We start from the raw sequence: 23,156 nt of genomic DNA, 5'->3' as shown, positions 1-23,156 counted from the left end.
AGCAACTCTGTATACGTTAAGCACAAAACTTAAAAGCCATATAACTGGTATGGAGCTATTTGTTCACAGCACAGGCATGCCCATTCACTGCACAGCAAAATAGGAGCTTGCTGAGGTAACAGTCAACACAGCTGTTTTGAAATTCTAAAATGAATACAGATTTGTTTCAAGAGAGTAGATTGCATCCTTTGGAATACAAAATGTACTGTCCACAAAAACGCCTGCTGTAACCTAAAAAACGCCCGTATTTGCCTTTTGAGTCCCTGGGAACAGTAGACTTCATCTATCAGCGTATTATTACGAGCAAAGAACCTGCTATTTCATAAATGGCCTTGCAAACCAGCGTGCGCCTGCCCACCGGAGCCCCTCCCCAGTGAAGGGACAAACGGGCCCTGGGCTCTGTGCACAGGAGGGCTCTGCCCCCCATATCCCGCCCCCCCCCCCCCCCCCGCCTGCAGTTCCCGGGAACATGCTCACACCTGGGCAGTTGGGCCTGTCGCAGGTCCGTGACTCGGTGGCAGTGCAGGCGTACCCACAGGACCTCGTCCGCTTCTGATTGCCACTCCCGCAGGTGACGCTACAAAGGGACCATGGGCTCCAATCTCCCTCACCGTCAATATAATCTGTGAAAGAACAAAGATGAGGAAGGAAATGAAGAAACAAAACTCCTACTACCCAAAACTACTGTGTAGTGTTTTTTATTAAGAAGGCAAAACAAGAATGGAATCCAGATGTCTCTACCTGAAGCTTGGGCTAAGTGCCAGGCATAAGCCTGCTGTTTAAATGGTATTCACACTTGATGCTCCTCAGGGAAATGCATGCAACATAATTTGAAAAAATATTTCCTTTCTCTTTTGACCTTTTGGCAGCTGAGAATCCTCAGCTGCAAAGCTGGGTCATGAACTAACAGTACACGTCTATCCACATAATTTCCCTGTATATAGGAATATGTTTTCTGACCACAGACTAATCAGGCACAGGATAAATTAAGTTTTCTTTTTCATCTTTTCAAAAGACACAGCAATTGCACAACAATACTCAACTAATTTTTAGGGCACAATGAATGTTGCACTATGGGAGGCTGAGGGTCATGCATGAAAATTGCGATTTTGTTTTTCGATCCCTTGAACAGGAAACAGATATTACAGGAATACTCCCATGGATATAGGGAACCACATATGCATCTTGCACCCAGAACAACATGCGATTTGTAGCATTTCATGTGAATTATTAAATAACATCAAATCTGACGGTTTACTAGCAGGAACTTCCTGAAAACAAAACACAACTTTATTCTCTTCTGGGACAAAGCCAAGGGCAAATGATGCCAAGTCTGCACCACCATGGCTCGGTACCACTCTAAGTATCTAATCCCTTTAGAGCCAGTCCCCTTTGTTTGCTGCGTGAACATGGTGGCACATGCCACCTTCTGAAGGCCACCAAACGTCGTGCGTGAACCAAGCCCGTTTGCTCACCTTCCCAGCCGAGAGTTGTCTCTCGCTAGGGAACATCTGGCTTAATGGATTTCTCTGCAACCTACAGGAGATACGTAACTGACCCTGAGGTCACAGCTTGCAGCCTTTGCTCATTTGGGTTAAACCAGCACTGGCAGCAAAGCAAAATAGGGTTTAGCAACTCTGAGCCAGGCCTACTCTATAGCTATAGGCTGAATGTGTATGTAATTGCAAGACACAGGGACAGATCCCTGTCTGCACTGGCCTCTGTGCTACATGCGATTCCCACTCCCCCGCCCACTGCCATGCTGTCTGTGGGCTTCCTGAGCTGGTTACTAGAACACGTAACTTGATTTGTACCATATGTAATGACTGACGACAACTCTGTGGGGTGCTATTAAACATTTATTGCCAGGAGTTATGGGAAGGTTATATATCTCACTCGTAGCAAGCTGCCTAGATGCGAGTTCCTCGTGGCAGGGACCTTATATGCTTTTCCTCCTTTTCTTACACTGCTGCCAATGAGGAAGCCACCACACCCGAGTCAGGTGCCCATGGTGTGATGTGGGGGGCACATGGCTATCGCCTGCATGCAAAGACTCACGATTCCAGGATTTGCCAACAGGTGGGCACTGCAGCAGTCTGAAGAGGCATAAGATGCCTTAAGAAAATGTGCTCTGCCCTTTCTGCCTGGCCCCGCTCTCCTTCCCGGCCCTTTTCCAACTCTGAATTTTTTTTCTCCACGTGGCTGGCAAGGAAGAGGGAGGGTGAGCAAGTGCAACGCTGTCAAAGGGCCCAGACTGGAAGGCCCAGGAAGGGCAGGCAAAGCCATGCGGTGCCTTTTGGCAGGGGCAGGAGGAGGGAGATAAGAGCCATGAGACATGAGAACAGGTCAGCGGGTGGAACTAGCACAAAAGCCCCATACAGGCAGGATCTGCAGCTACATCCCCCTGGCCAGGGGCACGGCATCCCAGGTTAGTCGTAAGGCCAGGAGCCTTTCCCAGTCAGCAGGGTGCTCTGCTGCACAGCGGAGAGCTCTAGCATAATTTTCAGGCCTACCTACCTAGTGTTTATACCGCACTATGAAGCACACAGTATCTACTATTAAATACACCATGTGTGTATTTTCAGCTGGAGCTTAACCTGTTCTTCCTATTTTCGCATTTGTAATTCTTCTTTTCTTTTTTTTCTACCACGATTATTTGTGAACACGATTTTATTTTACCTAAATGAATAGCTACCTAATACGTGAATTCTTGGCAATAATGCGTGTCCACAAATAAAGGCAGGTGCAAAAAGAAGGGATAGACTTCAATCTTCTGGCCACAAAATTTAATACATATGTATGTATTTAAATATTTAAATTCCACGAAAAGTCTCCCTCAATTGTTAAGGCTTTAGGACTCAAAGTTAACCAAAACGGGGAAAATAAGACTGAATCAGCGCATGACAGCCACTCTGCAGTATCTAGGGAATGCAATGGAAGTGCCAGGGTAAAAGCACTGTGGCTTTGAGACCCTGCTGTAACCAAAAAATCTTCTGTATTTACACACAACTTAAATCCGAGAGGCTCTGAGCTATACCCATGAGCACATACTAGTTCACCTCCCTTGAGTCATGCCCATGTGGATAGTCACAGCCCGCTGGGGCAGTGAATAACTAGCTCCTCTGTTTCTGGTTTCTGCAACTGTTTCATACAAGCTGAAAACAATTGTTTTCGCCATGACACATCTGGAAGAGAATTACACACGCAAATACACAATGTTCCTGCTGCACATGCCACTCCCCACACATGCACCAACATAATTCATCATATTTGTGTATCCACCAAATACTACCACGTTTTAGATCTTGCTTATTTATCCAATAATCATATTTTGGTTCCCAAACCACTGCACGTTTCTAAATTTGTACTTATCCTTACTCTAAAAATAAATATGAAACCTTGTTTCCTTTGTTTTTAAAAAAAGTACACTTAGGGCTAAAAAAAGGTCCTCTTATGGGCTAACTGGTATGATTTTCAAGATTATAGACTTACTAGTGGAATGCAGCTACCACAGTACAGCTTGTGCATCTGCACAGATTTGTATTTAAAAACTGATGAACAAAAGCCACATGTTGAAAAATTCTATTTTGTTTGGCCTACTTTCAGCGATGCCTCACCATTCTCATTTCCCCCAAACTCATTTTTACAATCCCAAGATGCCCGTAAGAGGCCTGGAACGCAAGCTTACCATACTCTGGCTGCTCCTTGGATTCAAATCTCCGGTGACTGGGTGCATGGCTATCCCACCCACCGAGAGGGTTGAGGAAGTTGCTGTCCTCAGTGGTGCTGTCATACTTGTAGTCCTGGTCACCGCTGCTCATGCGAGTCAAGGTGGAGAACCTCTGCCACCAGTTTCTCCAGTCTGGTGATGGGACTGGCCAGCTAGGCTTGCTGCTCTCCTTCTGCAGATCCTTGTCTGTCTCGGTGTCGGGGCCATCCACCACTTCAATGGTAACCTATGGGAGGCAGAACAGAGCGGGCTGGCTGTCAGTGCCTCCTCCTCGTCCGTGGGAAACTTCCTACGCAGCGAAGACAAATGACTGGTGTTCCCTTGCGGAGGGGCTGTGTAATACTGTAGGGTTCGCATGGTGTAAACCATATGCAGGTTACTGAGCCCAGAGATACGCAGCAGCTGAGTGATTCCTTCTGCTACCTCTGCTGAATCAGACCTTGGAACAAAGGCTAGGAAAAATCCCCCACAAAATAACAACCCATGCTGTGCCTGAAAGCTTTGCAGCAGAATTTTCTGCCTTGTGGGGAAAGATGTTTAAACCTGAACATATATGACCAGGAAAAAGAAAGCCAGATCTGTTACTCTAATTACACTGAGGCTGAATTTGAGGCAAGCATGGAGCACACCAACGCGCAGAGCCCGTTGCAAGGACTTGGACTGACTTGAGCCAGGGCCAAGGGAGTCTGTGAGTGGGAAGATGGAAGATGCAGAGGCCAGGGTCTCTGCCAGGTCTCCACCTGCCTTGCCCTCTGGCAACAGCTCAGCCCAGCCCCCGGCACAGCCCTCCCTGCAGCACCAGCACCTCCATCACACAGCGGCGTGGGCTGTCACCGCTATGTGAAACCGCACTCTGCTGTGGTGAGAGCCAGCAGTTCTTTCAGCCGTTGCCGAGTAAGTCACTTGCTGCTAAGCCCTCTGAAGTAAGTCCTCTTTCTGTGCTGGAGAGTGGAATGATACACAACCCGTTCACGGTTTCTGCAGAAGCCCAGAGCCAAGATTCAAAGTTCGCTGTGGACATCATGAATGTAAATACAATTCTGCATAGGAACAGCCCTTGATTACTCCTTTTCTATGCTGAACAATGTGTAATTATGAAAACTTTGGACAAATACTGTGCGTGCATGTTGGAGGCTATTTAGAAATAGGAACTGGACATCAGAAACCCTGGCGCTATGAGTCATGCAAGCACAGCGTGGCCACAGGTAAACCATAAAATGCTCTGATGTTTCATGCTAATGTGGTTCAGTGATTACACTGGACTGGCTAAACAACTATGATACAGAAGGGACTATCAGATATATCTGAAAGGTTTAATAGGTACGGAGGTATTCTTCATGTTTTATAGATTTACAAAGCTGTCTTTCAAGACAGAACCCCATGAAAATCGAGTTGTGCAAACCCAGGAAAAACAGAATAATGTACTATTATGCTAAAAGGCTTTTACATGGCTCCATGGATTTGTACTTTGGATAAAAGGTTAGGTTTTATACGATGATCTTAATGGTCTTTTCTGTCGTAAATGATTCTATGATTCTACAATAATTGTTATGAGGAAAATCACAAGAGAAAGAAAGGAAAGAGTGTCCGTGTTTCTTCAGTTACCTGTGATCCACAGAGTAGTGTGACATAGGAAGTGAAACAGAACTGCTGCCATAGCTTCGTAGCTGCGGACACAGCTGCACAGACAATGCCTACACATCCTTTTTTTGGAGAAAGGAGATTTTGCACCTATTGCATGCTTTGCATTTGACCAGAGACCAAACCATTGAAGTGAAACAACTTTGAGGCTACTAAGAAGTTCCACTGGGAGAAAGAACAAGAGTGAAAGAAAGTGCAGTTGTCAGCCTAATAGCATCTTTACACAAGAGATATTTTACTCCCAGGCTAAATATGGAATTGGAATGATTACTTCATTAAACCTCAGTTTCTACAGACCAAGAATTACAATGGATTTCATAAGTTTTAAAACATCAGGGTTAGTTCAGGGATTCAAAATTGTTACATCTATCCAAGTAAAACAGAGTTTTCACAATAAGTGAAAGGAAATAGTGTTACCGAGTGGCTAACACTGTGCACTGTTGGCCAGTTGCAGGCCTTTAGTACTGCCCATGTGAAAATTAGTATGACTTTAGTACTTCAGTAGCAAGTCTTTTTAAGACCACATTAACTCTATAAGCAATGACTCAGCAAAGTGAAAAAAACAAACCCTAAACCAAAACAAGCAAAGCAAACCAAACCCTCTCATAAAAAAAGGCAGGGGGCACTTGATAATGATTCTATCTGCTTTGGTAATGGTTGTTATATGACAGTCAATCAGCATGAACTCACGTTATTTCAGCCAGGTACAGTCTGAAGAACCATAGGGATTTGCTTTAAATTACTTTTTCAGGATGCCAAGTCACTTTAAGCAAAAGCGGGTTTGTAGGGACAGAAATTTCTGTTGAGCTATGTGCTGTGCTGGGGAAGACAGGCAGGTGTAATGCACAAACTTCCAGCATCATAAGACCTCACCAGACTTCCAACGTGCCACTGACTTCCGTGACATGTCTGTGCAATAAGATATCCCTCTGCAGTCTGTTTTTACTATCAAGTAGGCTTATTAGAAAAGGTCTTTAAAATGAATTTTCCAACACACAGCCTATTTTAAAAAATGAACATACCAAAAGCAAAATCCAGTGTGGTACTGTGACACACAGCTACATTCCTCTCTCTGCTGCTTAAAGCTTTGATTACCATGTTGTTTGTTTAACATGTGGCAAAAAAACCCACATAGAGTGAAAGAAATTCTATAAAGAATCCTGTGACTGTCTGAACTGCCACTCTTGGAAATTAAAAAAAAGAAGATAGCTTCAGTCGGCTCCAGTACTGTTTGTTTTCAGGGGCTCTGCTGTGCTCTGCCCAGCCCCATTTAAATCTAATGGACCTTCCAGAGGCAGGGAGGAAATCAGTGAGTAAACCTAATAATTCCTCCATGGTATGACCCAAAAGTTAGGGCAGAGGTGTGAGAACAGGCTGCTGCTTCAGGCAACCGATTGCTTCCTTATCCCAGTGTAAAAATTTTGAAAAATCAGCATTCACTGAGTTCTTCCCAGTACTTACAGATAGACTTAACATTAGCCCATGACTATGCATATACATGATACACAAAGACGTATCTTGTTTCATCAGTTTCTATACAGGAGGTTGTTTATAAAAGAAAAAAGAAATCAGATCTAGAATGAGAGTCATTAGAAATGGGCATTTAAAGTGGCTCTGAAAAAGCTTTCATGCTGTATAACTACTCCAACAAAAACATGTTCTCTCAAAAGTTAAAAAAAATAGACCCAGTTTAGTATTTCTGTCTTGGAGACTGTTTTAAAGACTTCATTTTCTCAGATTTCTTCTTCCAGAGATTATGAAAACTGTAAAGATTATTTATTTTTTTTCTCAAGCTTTCTAAAATGTCTGTGGTAACATGGTTCTTATATAAATCCACAATCATGTCCAGAAGTATTCAAACCTAAAATGAAGCCACTTCTTCTATGGTTGTGTGAGCTACAAATAAGGATGTTCCTCTTAAACTTGTTAAAAACACTTGGCATAGGTACACTAAAACAACAGATTTGCAGTCGATTTCTAATGAAACAAAGGTATCAGGCACAGATGTTTCCAGACACCAACATCCAATTTTCTCCTGGCTAAAAATATACAGAAGATAAATATTATCCCCGCCTGTTGGAGTGCACAAAAAGTTCTGTGTACTTCATCCTGTTTACTGAAACAATGTTTCTGAATTCGCTTTAATCGTGTAAACAATGCCCTAAGCGAGGAGAAGATGGTTTCAGGAAGAGCTACATTTGCAACATTGTGCAAGCAGTGGATTCTAGCCATAGCTATCCTCTGTTCCCTTCCTGCAACTGATGCAAATTTCCAATGCAGAACTTGCCGCTCCCTGAAGTGGAGGATGAGCGCAAATCAGTGAGGTAACTAACAGCAGAACAGAAACGAGTTCATTGTAAGATACTGAAATGGGAAATTTTACCCCATGTAACAACTCCAGTTAAATGATACCAGCAGTGACACCGATTTACTTCTGGTTATGTCACGACAGCTCCTCAGAACAGTTTTCTGAACTTGATAAACAAGTGAAGGACCCTCAAAATTTGCTGGGAGCAAAGACGACAGTGTGACTTGAAACCCGGAATTTGCATTTAATGTTGTCAATCCTATCTGCACTCTCTGACGGGCCCAACTGAGCCCCACAATTAACAATCCACTCTAAAGCCCAACTCCAATTTTTTCTCTCTGCAGTGAGCTCTTGTTACACCGTGACGTTAGGAAACCTGCACAGAGGCAGTAACAGCTCTGGTACTGGAAGTGGTTTAACCACGGCCCTCGGGCACCCGGCTCTGCCTAGACTAGTCACTCCAGCTTTGCTAAGAGGACTAGCTAGTTCCTGGGAAGGCTGCACCATGCTCCCAGTGCTGCAGCTAGGGACAACTGCTTTGCTGCTGCTAAACTATGAAGCCTTACAGTAATTACAAGAAACAAGCACTACTGGAGCCCTCCAGTTCTTACTGTGCTAGATCAGAGATGGGCCGTACTGGTCAAAGCTCAGTATTACAGATACCGCTGAGTCTTCTGTAACAACATCAAGGTGGTGTTGCTTTCCAACGCAGTGAAACCAGCAGCTTCAGATGACAAATGTAAATGATACCTAAAAAATCCATCTAATAAAATGTGTTAAAAGGGACATGTGATACAGATGGAGGTGAGGGAAATGGCCAGGGATGAACCCAGAGAAGAGCTAGTTGGAAGTCTGCAGTTCTTTTTTAAAAGATCATACAGCCTTGGTTTTCTGTAGCTGGGTATGTTCTTAGAGTGGGTGGTTCTTTGTAGATTTTTTTTTAATCGAAGGTAGAAACTGAATAGATATCAAAGAGAATAAATAAAACTAACACAGAAGCACTGGAGTGGTGTGACTGGTGGATATGGCCTCACACAAAACGATAAAGACAATCGCCAAGCAGGCAGCATTACCTTCTCCTGGTTTAAAATCACTCCTATCAATTACTACCAATCCTGCAACTCAAAATGAGCATAATAATCGCAACAGATTTGATCATACACTGATTTACTTCAGTTTTCCAGGGCAAATCAACATGTTTTTAGGACGGGAATCCTACCTAACTCTGCACAGTTTCTACTTGGAATCTGTCACCTGTTAATGCATCCATTGCAACTGGAACTCACCCACCTGTGTTTCAGGTATACCGGTTGTGAAGCCTGATCAAGATTCAAGCTCTCTGAAGAGCATTAGCATCAACAAAATGCCCTTGCCTGACAAACAGTAAGGAGTTTTCCCTTGTCTGCCGTGGTGTTGAGCACTGCTAGGAAAGCAGCAAAGCAGTGGGACAACAGAGAGCAGTGCACTACCTGTTATGGTACCCAAGCCTGGGAAACCAGGAGTAAAATGAAAAGGGGAGAGACAAGAGCAAGAGTTCAATTGCAAGTTGAAGCACCCGGCTGCAAACAGAGGATCAGCTGCAGAGGAGAGTGGAGAGGTTGTAGAAGGCTGGTTGGGACAGACAAGAAAAACCCATTGGAAATGGAAAATAAGCAGGTTCCTCTGAAGTCATACCTCCTGTGTGACTTCATTCTGTTACTCGGGTAAGAACAATTCTGTCATACTGTCAATAATAACGCTGCCCAATTACAGCCCGCATTGGCATCCCTCGGCTAGCTCATCAAATGAGTGCAAACCTACACAAAAGGGATTTTCCACTTGTGAAAGGAAAACCAAAGATCAGGTTTTGTGATCAGTTTTTGCAATCATCCAGAAGTCTTCCAGGCATTGACAGAATTGTTAAAATGACAAAAAAAAAAAAAAAAAAAGAAAACAAAACGCCCCAAACCAAACAGCCAGCCTTTGCTCCACAGCAGCTACTGCAGTTACTCTTAAACAACCAGCACGGAAGCAATGCTAAAGCATCAAAGGCCACTTGAAATGATGGGAGATTTTACAAGGCTAGAATGCCACAGAAAGAACAGTAAGTGTCACCCTGGTCTTGCATGCAAAGAGGCAAATTGCATTTGGATTACTGCAGCTCCAACTGTTATTTCTGAGGTTTTTCTAGAAGACAGTCCAGTATAGTTATATTTGATTATCACCTGATAAATACAGTTGTACCTGGGGACATGTTAATTTTCTGAACTCCTGTGATGGTGTCCTGACATCTACCACTTCCTCCCTGAAAGAGCACACAACCAGGGCATGATACAGCAACTGCCATCTCACAGGAAACCAGAGAAGGAATGGCTGTAAAGAGAACTCACTGGAGTATCTTTTCGACCTGCTTTTTCAGGCTGAGTTTTATGTCTGCTTATCAAGTTTTTAAAATTTCCAGGTATAATTTCCCTTTAAAATGTTATTTTTGCTCTGCAGCTTTGTACTAGTAGAAGAGAAAAGAAGTTGTGGGTCTCTGAGAAGTAAATGTGGCCATTGTGCTAGATTAATACACACAGGCTTTTTTTTCCCCTTTCCAACCTTGCTGTCCCAGGAGGATTTTTAAATTAACACCCCCAGGATTGTAACTTACAGAGCCTGAAGCCACGGTGTGAAAAGAAAAATGAGCATCGATTCTGCCAAACAGCCGATGAGAAATTTCCAAGTCAACTATTGCCATTCAGGTCAGTACAGTACTGCTTAATGAGCCAGAATTCACTATAATCCTGTTTTCCCCAAAAGAGTAGGCCACCTTTCACAACCTTGAACAAAGAAATAAACTTTCATTGACTCTGTAATGAATTAATGGGAGCTTTATCTCCAAGAGGCCTGACCTGCTGCAGGACTGTCCACCAGGAACTTAAAGCAGCTTTGTATATCCCTATTTATGTGCCTAAGTAAGCAGAGTAAAGACAATGCAGAACTTAGGGAACTTGTTTCTGGAAGAGCTGATCCTTGTGCACAAGAGCACTGGGATTAATGTTGCCCAATGTTTTCTAGTTTACAGGACTAGGCTTCCCGGTTCTCAGACTCCAGCAAAACTGCTGACATAGTTGGCCAACACGTTTCCAAGATCAGGTGGTGGAGAAACAGGTCAGAGCAGAAACAGTTACTATAAAGACAAGCCAGGAAAATGTTTCCATCTCATTTATCTAGTCCCTGAGTCTAAACATTAAATGCTGTTACCAATCAGAGAAGGTTTTTGTTGCCTCCTGTCCTCCTCTGCAGTTTACATACCGTTCAAACAATGACGTTACACTATTTACCTCATGCCACAATCTGGGGCCCCTATAGCTTCCCTACCTTCCCTTCCTAAGGCTTTCTGGAAGGCTTCTCCTAGCATGAGGGATGTGTACAGTCACCACATGTTGAACATGTTTACTGCCTTGGACTGTCAAATACTGGACCTGCACTTACTACAAATCTGTTAGGCTTCTTAACGTTGCGAGCCATCTAAGCTGTAATGGAGCGTCAACTTGGAGAAGGCTTGTTCTCGCCCGATCACAGACTCATAGAATGGTTTGGGTTGGAAGGGACCTTAAAGACCATCTGGTTCCACCCCCCCTGCCATGGGCAGGGACACCCCCCACAAGCCCAGGCTGCTCCCAGCCCCATCCAGCCTGGCCTTGAACGCTGCCAGGGATGGGGCAGCCACAGCTTCTCCGGGAAACCTGTGCCGGTGCCTCGCCACCCTCACAGTAAAGAATTTCATCCTAACATCTAATATAACCCTACCCTCTTTCAGCTTAAAGCCATTCCCCCTTGTCCTATCGCTACATGCCCCTTGTAGAAAGTCCCTCTCCAGCTTTCCTGCAGGCCCCTTTAGGTACTGGAAGCTGCTATAGGGTCTGCCCGGAGCCTTCTCCAGGCTGAACCACCCCAGCTCTCCAGCCTGTCTTCAGAGGAGAGGTGCTCCAGCCTGCTGATCATGTTCGTCTCTCACTAACAGAGCTATTTTACCTTTACATACATAATTCTTAGACATATCAAAAGGATGGTAATTTTGTGGGCTGGAGGACTGTAAGAAGCCAGGAATTGATTTAACCAGAAAACCAGTTCTATTAGTGCATTGTTTTTATAAGCACATCTTAGGCAGAATGACATTTCACGTTATTGTTTTGGTTAAAAAAGACTGCTTATTAATGCCAATTTTGCTTTAAGGCTCTGAATTAAAAACAAATCACTCATTTTTTTCCTCTTTCTAATTCATGAAGTTTCAAGATGTAAGCTGCTTGTACGTGGCCATTCCAAACCCAAGAATAGTTTGAGGAATAATGTATAGAAAAGTTTCTTGCAGACAACTTTTTTTCACTCCAGGCAGCTGCTACAGAAATTAACTTCATGTCTTGTTTCCATACAGAGGGCCACATTTTGAGCTGAAACTTAAAGACTCGTTGTCTTATAAGCTTTGGGGATGATTGCATTTTATAACAGCATACCGAAAGAGAACCGGTTCACAAACAAATTTTGCAACAGAGAATTGAAAACAGAATTTTAAATACCCATTTAATATTCAGTGGATATATTATGTTCCAAAATGGCAATAGCAAAGATGGCTTTAGTATCATAAATAGGTCTGTACTGATACCCACATTTATGAAACTAACGCTATCCAAAGAGAAATGTAGAAAAAAGTTGAAATAGTGCATTCGCTTAAGACAAAAAGTATATTTTGTATTATATATGTATTTATATATATATATAATATTACATTATATACATCCTCTTTTGGTGCTATTGGTAGAGACACTGTGTTCTAACTGCATGTCGTGGAAGCCAGGCTGAAAGTTGCCTTGGTTCAGTAAAATAATTTTGTGCAGCTCATAAAAAATTCACGTTAACATAAATTTGTACCTGAATGTTGGGATTCTGCCCATTGATATCTGCTTTTGACAGGTCAGGGAAGTTTGGAAGATCCAGGAGGAAAGATCTGGGTCCATCTCTTTGCAAGGACGTATGCCCGTTTTCCTGCCTGAACCGCTGCTTAGGGAACGGCCGGTGGGCAGCCTGGAGATCGGGGTATTCTCTTCTGTCCTCAGGGTTCAGGGTGAAGCCGTCTTCAGAACGGTCATCTGCAGTGAATGTGCTCTGGGGAAAAAAGCAACGCACTGTAACACCAACTGAGAGAGCGTGGAGTCCTGCCAGTGCGGCCCCGCAGAGTACGTACCGAAAGCCTTGCGGCACCCCCCCGCAGCTCGCTGCTGAAACACACAGCACTGATGATGGGTATCTTCTAGGGTGCTCATGCGTTTGGCACCTGACTCTCGCTGAAATACACTTAGTTACAGTGGTGCAAATCTGTAACTATCTGACACAAGATAAAAGCGGGTCAGACTTAAGTGCTTAGCTCTTTCAGGTTCCTGTAACGTTCCAGCTTTGCAGTGGGCACCTACACATTGACACAAGCATCTAACTTAAAGCAGTTCTGGAATCATGAAGCTCTGAAGCAGCCCCTAGGAAATCAAATTCTATCACGTGAAATGTGTCCCTAAAATGGTGAAAGGTATAAATAATTTTGGTTTGCTTTGCTCCAAAGCGGAGCAAAACCACTAACTGCTGAGTGCATGTTGAAATGTACGGTATTAAAAGATCCTACTGCTGAACTGGCAGCCTCTCTCCCCCCAGTCTGCAACAACTTCCATCTTGTTTCCTGTGCTCCTCACCCAATTTCTCTGGTCTTGAACATCTGAACCTTCCTTCCTCCGGGATCTCATTTTCATGTTTGCCTAATGGTGGGATTGAATTTCACCGAGCTGTGGGTCAGCAGTTAATGCTTTTGTTATTGTTGAGCGTACTTTCGGGTTTTGTAGTATATTACAGCAAGCTGCCTTCGAACCAGTAGCGCTGCTGCCACTGCCTTTGACCTCACCAAGGAGATACATTTAGTATCAAAACACTGGCTGCCTGGGTTAGCACTGGCCTGGGGACTTGGGGAAAAAAAAAACCAGCAGAGAAGTCCAGTCTTCTTATGGCTACAAAAAATGCATGGGGCAGATTCAGCACAGGTTTTGCTTTTGACTCAGCTGAAAAATTTTAGGCTTGAGGTCTTAGTATGACTGCCTGGGGAGCTTTTATTTTCAGTTCATAAAGAGACAGCAAGCATGGAGAGGGTAAATGTTAAAGACCTATCTTTTAAAACAAGCACAATTAAAGTGGAATGGCCACATGTGGTTCTGGCTCTACTGAAGCATATTTTTGCCAGCATTTCTGGTTAAATGCAATCTCCATCCAGCTCCCCTGGCTCAAATTAAGCTAACATACCTTTTGTTGAGCGCTCAGACAGATAACAGTTCCAATGCCTTTTCTTTTATTTCGTGTTTATTTGCTTAGAAGGTTCTAAATTGACCCTTGAAGAGATTTTACAATATAATCTGTACACTTTACAGGAAAATACTCAGTGAGTTAAATAAACCAAGATTTAAGAGTTAATCTGGGACTAAGTGAAATTGTCTCAAGCAAAAAGTAACGTGGTTCTCCTCTCCCCTTCTCGCTGCACTGTACTTGCAAAGAGCAAAATCAGATTTAGCAGAATTACTGTTGTCTTGGTGTTTTCATGATCAGAATGGGTACATGTTGGTAGTGCCAAAAGGGTACTGTCAGATGTCTAACTAGAGCACAGACACAAGAAGTTCATTCTGAATTAGTGCACGTGCGTATGCGCTCCTGACAGCCTGTATCGCTGGAAGGCTAAACCAAGAATGCTCCTCTTTGCTGAAGGCCAGGTAGGCCGTTCGGTTGCCTTCGGCAGGCCACCCATTAACACAGCCCTTATGTGATATAAAGCAGAAAGCAAATCACACAGCGGCAGGCTCTGGGAAACAAAACCGAGGGCCACTTAGCTAACTTTTAGGTTCCTTACCCATATGCTAATGCTTAAACTTCACACTTATCAAACAGAATTTAGCTGCAAACTTCTTGGGGTATGAGGATTAAATGGCTTCTCAGTTAGGTCTGAGTAACAACAAGGTTTAATTGTGCTGTTATTGAATTACTTCAGACAGGAACCAAAAAAAAAAATGTGGTACTTAACTACTTTTTTCTGGGGTCTCATGCCTATAATCTTACCTTTATTAAAAGTAAAGTGAGATTTTATTAAAAAATAATAAAATTCTCACATACAATTTCATACCTTCCCTATCTGCTTGCCACTTCAGGAGCATCCTGATTCTCCACATTAACGTACCATATAGCTAGAGCTGGCCAAGGACTTTAGAGACCTACATTTAATTCTCTGATAAGACTCCCTGTGTGATCTTGGCAGGTCATGGTCTGTCTGTGCCTTGGTGGGGATAACAGCACTTCCCTTCCTCACTGTGATGTTTGTGGGGAGCTCAGCAACTACAATAATAAGGGCTATATAAAAAGTTTTTAATAGTGTCAGACAGATGGAATATCACATGGAGTTAGTTAGAAAATTGTCATGGTGAAGTAATGACATCAGGCTGATCAGGCCCACTACCAAGCTGCTTGGGGCAGGGACTGTCATTAATTACAGGCTGAATGAGTTGGGGTTGTTTAACGTTAAAAACGAAAATTGAGAGGAGACATGACAACTGCCCTACGCCAAAGGCTGCTGCAGCGAGGAAGGGCATGGACCACTCTGCTTGCGCAGGGCGGACGTGATCCGGAGAGCTGGGTTTAGCGGTTTAACACTAGGTACACATTTCTAATGGCAGCGACAGCCAAGCTCGAGAGCAGACTTCGGAGGGGGTAACGTGGAGTTTGTCTTTAAGAGCAGGGTTGACTAATGCCTGGCAGGAACGACACAGGTTAAAGCGTGTGTCCTCTGCCTAAAAGCGGTGTTAACTCTGGCAGTCCCTTTCACCCTAGGAAAAGCCCATGCTGTGCCTCCTTGGGGCTGCCATGTCACACTGCCACACAAGCAAACAGAAATGCTCAACGGGCATGATCATTTAGTTACCTGCTCATAGTACCATGAGTATTATTAGAAATGTATATTTCTGGTAAAAAGGTAAAAGAGGCTGCCATCAGAAAAAGTGAGCTCAAACTGCATGTGAAAAGAATATGGGCTCACTCTGTTCTACTGCATTAACTCAGGCAAAGCCTCTTCCCAGGCCAATCTAGCAGGAAGAAGGGTCTGTACTGCAATGGCAGCACCCTTTCCAAAGAAAACAGGGTTTGTGTTCCAAAGCTAACAGATGAAATTGAATTTCTTTTTTTTTTGCAGGGGGGAAATATTCTTCTTTTCTTATTTTTATGTTATTTCATATGTTTATACTTCGCACTGTTTAGCTTTAGGTGTACACAATTTGTATTCCCAATTGCTTCTGGGAAAGCAGTGTTGCTTGTCTTCCTTTAAAAGCTGTGTCACTTCATTCTGAACTACTGACTCAGTTTCTTTGAAGTTACAACATTTCTAATTCAGGCACATTGGTTTCTTACTCAAATGATGCATCTGCTCTAAATATTTTAAGGTAAAATATTTTTCTTCCTTCATTTAACAACATTATTCACAACTTTTCAACTACCCATCAAGATGATTTTAAGGGGTTACTCACACCTGCTGTCAGCTACACTTCTGCTGCCCCATGGGATCAGATATTTATAGAAGTTCCCAATACAAAACCAGCTTAGGATTTCTGGGTCTTCTAAGTGTGGACAGTCTATCAGGGCAGGAACACATTATTCATAGCTGTGAGTGCCTTGTCAGGCAACAAAATAAACCCTAGAGACTCTGCCATTCTGTTTGCATTACAGAGCAACACACCTCGCCACACCCATCACCAAAACAGGGAGAGCAACAGTACATACCAATGGCTTTGCGTCCATCTATAAACCAGGGAAGAAGAGCAATCCACAGCGATTTGGTGAGGCTAACTTTAAATGTTGGTGATCCGGGCGGGACCTGCACCACCGCAGGGTTTAAGGCACCAAGAGACAGCCCTGCATGCAGGAAAAAATTCCTACCTCATACTGCAGCTTAACTTCTCAATACTCAAATGGGTATTTTAACTCCATCCATTTCCTTCCTATTTTGTTTCTCCCTCTGTCAGGTTAGACATCAGCTCCAGGGACACGTAGAGTTTCTCTTCCCCACAAAGAGGTCAAACAGAAATGGGAACTTGTAAAAATACCAAACTATGGAAAAAGGGAATTTCTTTGCATTTTTTTAGCAAGTGAGGAATCCATCTCCCTCCTCTCTTCCTTATTTTAATCCCATTTCCAGTTCTGGAAAAACAACCAAGACAGAGAATAAGCGAGGAATGACTGGAGCTACAGAAAACATTCTGGAGCAGCTGCTCTTTCTCTGTCTTTCATATTTCTTACCTTTCTTCATTCCCTCTCCACTTGCCAAACTAAGGCCACATTTGCAAGCACTGCTAATTATGGAGTTGAAAGAATTTGGGAAAACTGATGCAACTTATATCCCTAACAGCTCCCAGACAGCAAGGGAATCTATTACTAAATACCTGCCACAGCTACATTGCTTTTTTATTTCTTGTATATTCCTTTGAAATATCTTGTAAAATGATCTTGACAAGAGGTCTTGAATTGAAAACCAACAGTCTGTCAATGCACTTTCATGATGCACCTGTACAGCATCTTCAACCACCAGGAACAAGGAACATTTATTTATTAGGAAACTTCACAGACGCTATAAAAGATTATATTGCTATCAGAGACAAAATGAGGCCTGGGGCCTTCACAGAAAACCATTATAGCCATTAGGACTGTTTTCATTTCCCACCTGCCTAAACAGATTGTTTTGATTTCGAAGGCTGTCATGTGTTTCCAGGTTAGTGCTAAATGATCACTTTAAAATTAACCGGTCTGGGGAGGCTGAGTAACACACCGGGATACTACATGAGACTTTCACCTCTGCAGATCCAAGATCTGTAATGAACTTGGGTGATCTAATTCCCAGGCTTTATTTATTTTTTTGTCTGTCATGAGTATAAGCAGCACAGGACCTAGCAGGAAGAGGTATGAGGACAGCGTTAGATAAGCAGACGGTGAGGTTGACAGCTGAAAAGCATTATCAGAGATACAAGGAGAAAAATGTCTTTTATGATTAATGCCACACACAGTCCAGGCAGTCAGAAGACCTTTGTTCTGTTCTTAGCTCTGTCTTGGCTTTCTCATTTAACAGGCAAATCGCTTGTGCTCATACTTAATTTCTGTGTGAGTAGCTGAAAGCATGTGGTGGTACCGAGCCCCACAGCTCTGGTTCACTCTAAGGAGTCACTGACTGTTCCTGTCGCCACAAGAAATCAGACCAGAGGGGTGTCCTGTCAACCACTCAGCTACTGAGACACTCCGTTTTTTCTTGAAATGTGCTTGTCCCTCACGTTCACATGTATCAATGAAGTGAAAGGCCTTACTTATCTTTAGAAAGCTGCACAAATTAATTGTTGCAATATCTAATAGCACGTTTTAGATAATCACTGTTTGTAAATCCTTTATAAATAGACTACATTGGCTCACATGTACACAATTGCTTTCACGAAGAGCTCCAAAATATAGCATCTCCCTTAAACACTGTGTAAATAGAAGCTGAATCGCTAATTACAGTGGGTAATAAAAAAAATAAAAAAATTCTGTTTATCAGGGTCTATTTTTAAATAATTCTCTATTTAGTCCAGCAAAATTAGTAAAATGACATTGTATTCAGCTCCTTCTAACTTGCAGTACATCTGCATATGTGACTAAGTGGCTATGCAAAGCCAGCCCAGCCACCCCACAGGGTACTGCTGCGGGACACGTTAGCTTCAGGGGCCATACAGCTCTCAAAGTGATTTTGTTTCTGCGGAGAATAGGATGGAGTTGCAAATACTGTCGCAATTAGGACAGCAGAAGTTCAGAGTAGCCACATCGATCCGCAGTCACTGCTGGAGCAGAGGGTCTCCCATATGTCAGGTGCCAGTGGCAGCACAGTTAGGCGGTGAGGTGCTTCGGATGCCCAAGTATATACCCAGCCCCCCAGCTCAGTTTCTGCTGAGTGCTGAAATAGCTCACAGAAGCTGCACACAGCAGAAGCAGAATCTCAAAGCATTTGGGCACATTTGTCTCAGAACCACAGCTTTTGAGTTTGAGGAATTAGATCACCCAAGTTCATTACAGATGTTGGATCTTTTTTTACGCTAAAATTTTCCAGCCCTGTTAGTTACACAGAACATCTTGAGAACTGAACACATAACCAGGACTTAAGTTACAACTGCAGAGATCCTAGGGCAGTAGTGCTGAGGTCCCCTTCATACCTAAGGCTAGTAATTCCCAAACTACTCTTTCAAGGCACATGGCCAGCACTACGACAGGACCCTCCACAGAGGAGGAAAAGGCTGTGGCCTTGTTGAACCGTCTGAACCATCCTGAGTGCCAGAGCAGCGCTACCGCCATTCCTCCCCTATTGAGCCTGTTTATTTGCCTGCAGTCATCACGCTTTGGGTCCATCCTTCTTTCAGTCTCTGCCTGGGAGTTGCCCTCCCCAAGCTCCCCGTCTCTTCCGTGCTGTTAGTAAACAGCAGGTCCACATCTGAACTGCTCTGGCAGACAGAACTTAAGGAGAAAACCGACCGTATCATACTCGGACCCGGCCACCTTTTGCTACATGTTGTGGACGCACATTTCACAGCGCAGCTATGTTTTATGCTCTGTTGTTTGCTTGTATTTCATGTTTTTCTTCAGCTGGAAAACACAAACAGTATGGTTCAGCTTGGAGGTGAAGAACTGCCAGTTTGCATAAACACTTTGATAATAAAAAGGACTTGGCGGTGATTAAAGCTCAATGTCTGCTGGAAAAACAGAGGCCCTTAGCAAATTTTCTAGCATAGTATACACTGGTGCTTTGTTCTTCTGCAGATACTCAGCCACCCATGGGTCAGTCAAGCACACAGAATTAAAACTGGGCAGGGCTTTGACAGATGTTCACTGCCAAGTTTTGCTCGCAGTGCACAGATATTTTCAGTTGCCCAAGCTGGTGGTAAGCATTCAGTTGTTCTTCATGACTCAGAAGGCCTTCCCTGTAATCACTGCCCAGCTGGAGCTCTCCGCACAGGACACGTTGATCCAGTGGCTGAACAGGCAGAGGTACAACCGACAAGTAGCCCAGCCCAACTATTCCACTCCAGTAACTTGTGGTGCCAAAATGCAAATTCTTGGAAAGTTCCAATTCTTTTTAGGCTTTATTAAATACCTGCATAAAATCAGTAGTATAATAAAGCTTTAAATAGAATCCATTTATACCATGGCTAAATTTAACTGAATGAGTCTAATCTCACCCATCATTTGAAATCTGCATCACAATTTACACCTCAAGTTCCAAGAGAATGGGAAAACCTGCCTTAAACTGCAATCAAAACCGCAAAAGTAAAGGAAATCCAGAATAGTAATACTTTTTGTACACACAAATTTTTGGTCAGGCTTTGCAGGCCAGCACACACAAAGTCAGTGTAAATGAAAGAGAACAAACTTACATCTGAAATGATTTTCATGGGTTTTAAACTAGGTCCTTTTGCAAGTTTATTCCACTAAATCACTACGGCTAGGATTTCACTAGGTGAGCCGACTTTAATAAACGAAGTTTTCGTCTCGCCTCAGCCAGAAGAGTAACCTTACTTGAAACCTTTTCAATTTCCAAAGTTGCCTTCAGCTGTCAGTTTCCAAGAAACAGCTATTCCCAGCCTCTGTGTCTCCCTCTCATATGCCACTGCATATCCACCCTATGCTTTCAAAAGCATCTAGGGCTCTGGCTGCGTTAGCTGGCAGATGTTTTTAGAGACTAGAAAGTGTTTAGTCCCTGTGGACTAAAAGTTACATGATGACTTCATCACATAAGCAAAAGCTAATAACGGGAAAGCAAGAAAGCAGACAAGTGTTATATTCCAAAAACATGATGTTTCCTGTGCTTCTGGCAATACTACTTCTGCGCCTGAAAAAAGGCAAATCACTTGAGTCTTGATACTCAAAACATACACACCATCGAATTACTGCAAGTTAATTTACTCCACCCTCCCTTAGCTGCTTTCCCCACCAACACTGGTTTTTCTTTTGATGGAGGTTTGAGGGTGAAGGCAGAGGAAAGGCAGTGTTTGTTTACATTCAGTATCTACGCACCAACTCCATCCCTCACAACACTCTCTGGTAAGGGGTTGTTACTACACCCAGGAGTTTACAGCAAAACAGCAGCGGAAAGCTGAGCGGCTGCCTCAGGACACGCACCTCTGCTCCTGCAGTGCGGTATTCTTTCAAGCCCGAGTGTATGGTTTTACCCTCGACATTTAGAAAACTTTGGAGACTGACACACGAGCAACTGGAAGTCGTTAGCATAAATGGCATCTGGACACAGAGTGCAAGAGCAGCCTTAGCTGTGTATGAAGACATCGGCAGTGGACATTATGCCCTCTCTCTACATCTCCGTGAAGTGCCCTAATGACAGAACAAGAGGAAGCAGATACACAAGAGAAAGGCCTCCCTCCAGTGACATTACCAGGAAGAAGAGGAAGCGAGTAGATGGCGCAGTACACCGTGACAAGACAGCGTGAAGACCCTTCTCTGTTTAAGAGGGGGGAGAGAGAAAGGATTTGCCCTGGAGAGCAGTGTGGGCTTTTTGTATTATGAATTCTATGCATGTATATATAAATTTTCTCAGAACAGTAAGGGAGGGGGGGTATTTCCTAGAGCTGATTAAAGAAGCATGACTCGATTTTCAATTTCAAACGACTCGGGGGGCATTCCAATCGACTGCAGACAGGAAATGAATACCATACAGGCACTGAACAAGGCAGATGCTTTTCAATCTGACACTTACGTGAAAAGAAAATATCTTCATTTCTGTCTCCCCTCCACCCCATGATCACTAGTTAGTTCTGAGCTATTTTTAGGATAAATGGTTTTATTTTTCAAACTTGTTATAATCTTAGCATGTGCCTGAAGCCACCCAGACGCCACTGACAATAAACTGTATGGAGCAGGCCAAATGCATCTTTAGATTAGCCCCAGCTGCCAGACGCAGCAGCAAGGTAGAAGAGGAAAGACAAGCAGTTCAGGTTTGAGATATCCTGATGTCCTCTGTTGAGGAACAGAGATGGGACCCTAGTTGATACGCCAGATCCCATGGAGGGAGAGCTGCTTCTGTACAGAGAGATTCCAAAGCGTACACAGCAGGCACACCGCAGAGCAGGTTGGAAGAGCATTTCCTGGTAGGCTGTGGCACAGAACTCACTTCCAGCTACTTAACAGTGCTAAAGAGATAAATATCCCTCTTTTCTCCTCATACGCCTCTTACAAGTAAACTGCAACAACTGTCACAGGAGTATTATGGGGTTTATAACTGGACTGCAATGTAATTGTGGCTCCTTTTATCAATGGCAGCAGTGCGTATTGGGTAACTGGCATATACAGCTCTTAGTCCATATGTGTGCAAACACACGATTTCAGCTGCAAGCTCCTCTTGTGCTTTATTGTGGGAAGACTTAAATAGGATAAAGAAAAATAAATAATCAGAGAGGTGGTATTAATCTTGCTCTTACTTGACGTTACGCAAATAATCAGCTCATTTTATTTTAATGTTAAGACTGCCATAGTGATATTCTTAAGAACACAAGAAAACGATCCTCTTAGGAGAGAGACAGGAGAAGAAGAAAGAGGGATGGGTAGGTGAGAAAGGCACCTCTGATTTACATTACTCGAAAAGCTGTGAATGCTAGATCAAAGAAGAGCAGGAATCAAATTCAGTACCACTAAGGATTTCAGCAGCTTTTTCAGAGCTATTGCTGCCTCAGGGGCAAACTCTTTCAAACACTAGGTGATGCCTCTAACCAGCCGCAACTCCCACCTTATACCGCTAAGCCTCACATAGTTTCCTTTCATCAGCTGGCATACTGGGGAAAGCACAGACAGCTAAGACATCGCTGTATCTGGGCCCGATGAAGGAGACATACAGCAGAGCACAGAAATAGCATGTGTGCATTTTCTGCACCAGATGTTGCCTTGTTAAAGGCCATCGTGGTAGATGTTAAATAAAAGAACAGATTCTTCACTGAAGAGCTGTGTGTTTGGCGACTGCTGATACCGTGGAGCGCTCTGTCCAAGGACAGAATGCAGTCACCCTGGTGAGAGCCTTGGGCAGGGTTTGTTTGCTCAGCACTGACTTACTGATAAATATAAAACCACCTCATATTTTATTGTGGAATGAAGGCAGGATAAGACATTTAAGGAGCTACTGCAGCTCAGCTGGCAAGTGGTAACTTGTCCGTGAGTTTGGACTCACAGGTCTAATTCGAACACCTAGAAGGCACAGGATCCAACCCTAAATCAAATCCTGAACTGTCAAATGCACTTACAGATTGGCATCTTTCTGCCCCCTCCTGCCCTTCTTTGGGTCAGGTGTCCTTGCAGTCTGGTAGAGAAGCTTCCAGGTGTTCTGCTTTGTCAGGACACTTCAGGATCATGCCTCAAGCAAAAGCCACCGGAATTGGC

General features: G+C 43.5%; 1 protein-coding gene across 1 annotated transcript in view; it reads right to left on the bottom strand.

Annotated features, from left to right (window-relative positions):
• Window positions 1-23,156, bottom strand: part of ISM1 (isthmin 1) — a 41,611-nt gene that overhangs the window by 7,265 nt on the left and 11,190 nt on the right. The window contains exons 2-4 of the mRNA XM_040612264.1: window positions 12,573-12,806; window positions 3,689-3,956; window positions 480-623 (exon numbers count right to left, since the gene is read on the bottom strand). Coding sequence (XP_040468198.1) covers window positions 480-623; window positions 3,689-3,956; window positions 12,573-12,806 — 646 coding nt within the window. The remainder of the gene's footprint in view (window positions 1-479; window positions 624-3,688; window positions 3,957-12,572; window positions 12,807-23,156) is intronic.

Source organism: Falco naumanni, chromosome 12 (assembly GCF_017639655.2).
Source record: "Falco naumanni isolate bFalNau1 chromosome 12, bFalNau1.pat, whole genome shotgun sequence".
NCBI classification, from domain to species: Eukaryota; Metazoa; Chordata; class Aves; order Falconiformes; family Falconidae; genus Falco; species Falco naumanni.
This window is presented reverse-complemented; position numbering and strand designations above follow the sequence as displayed.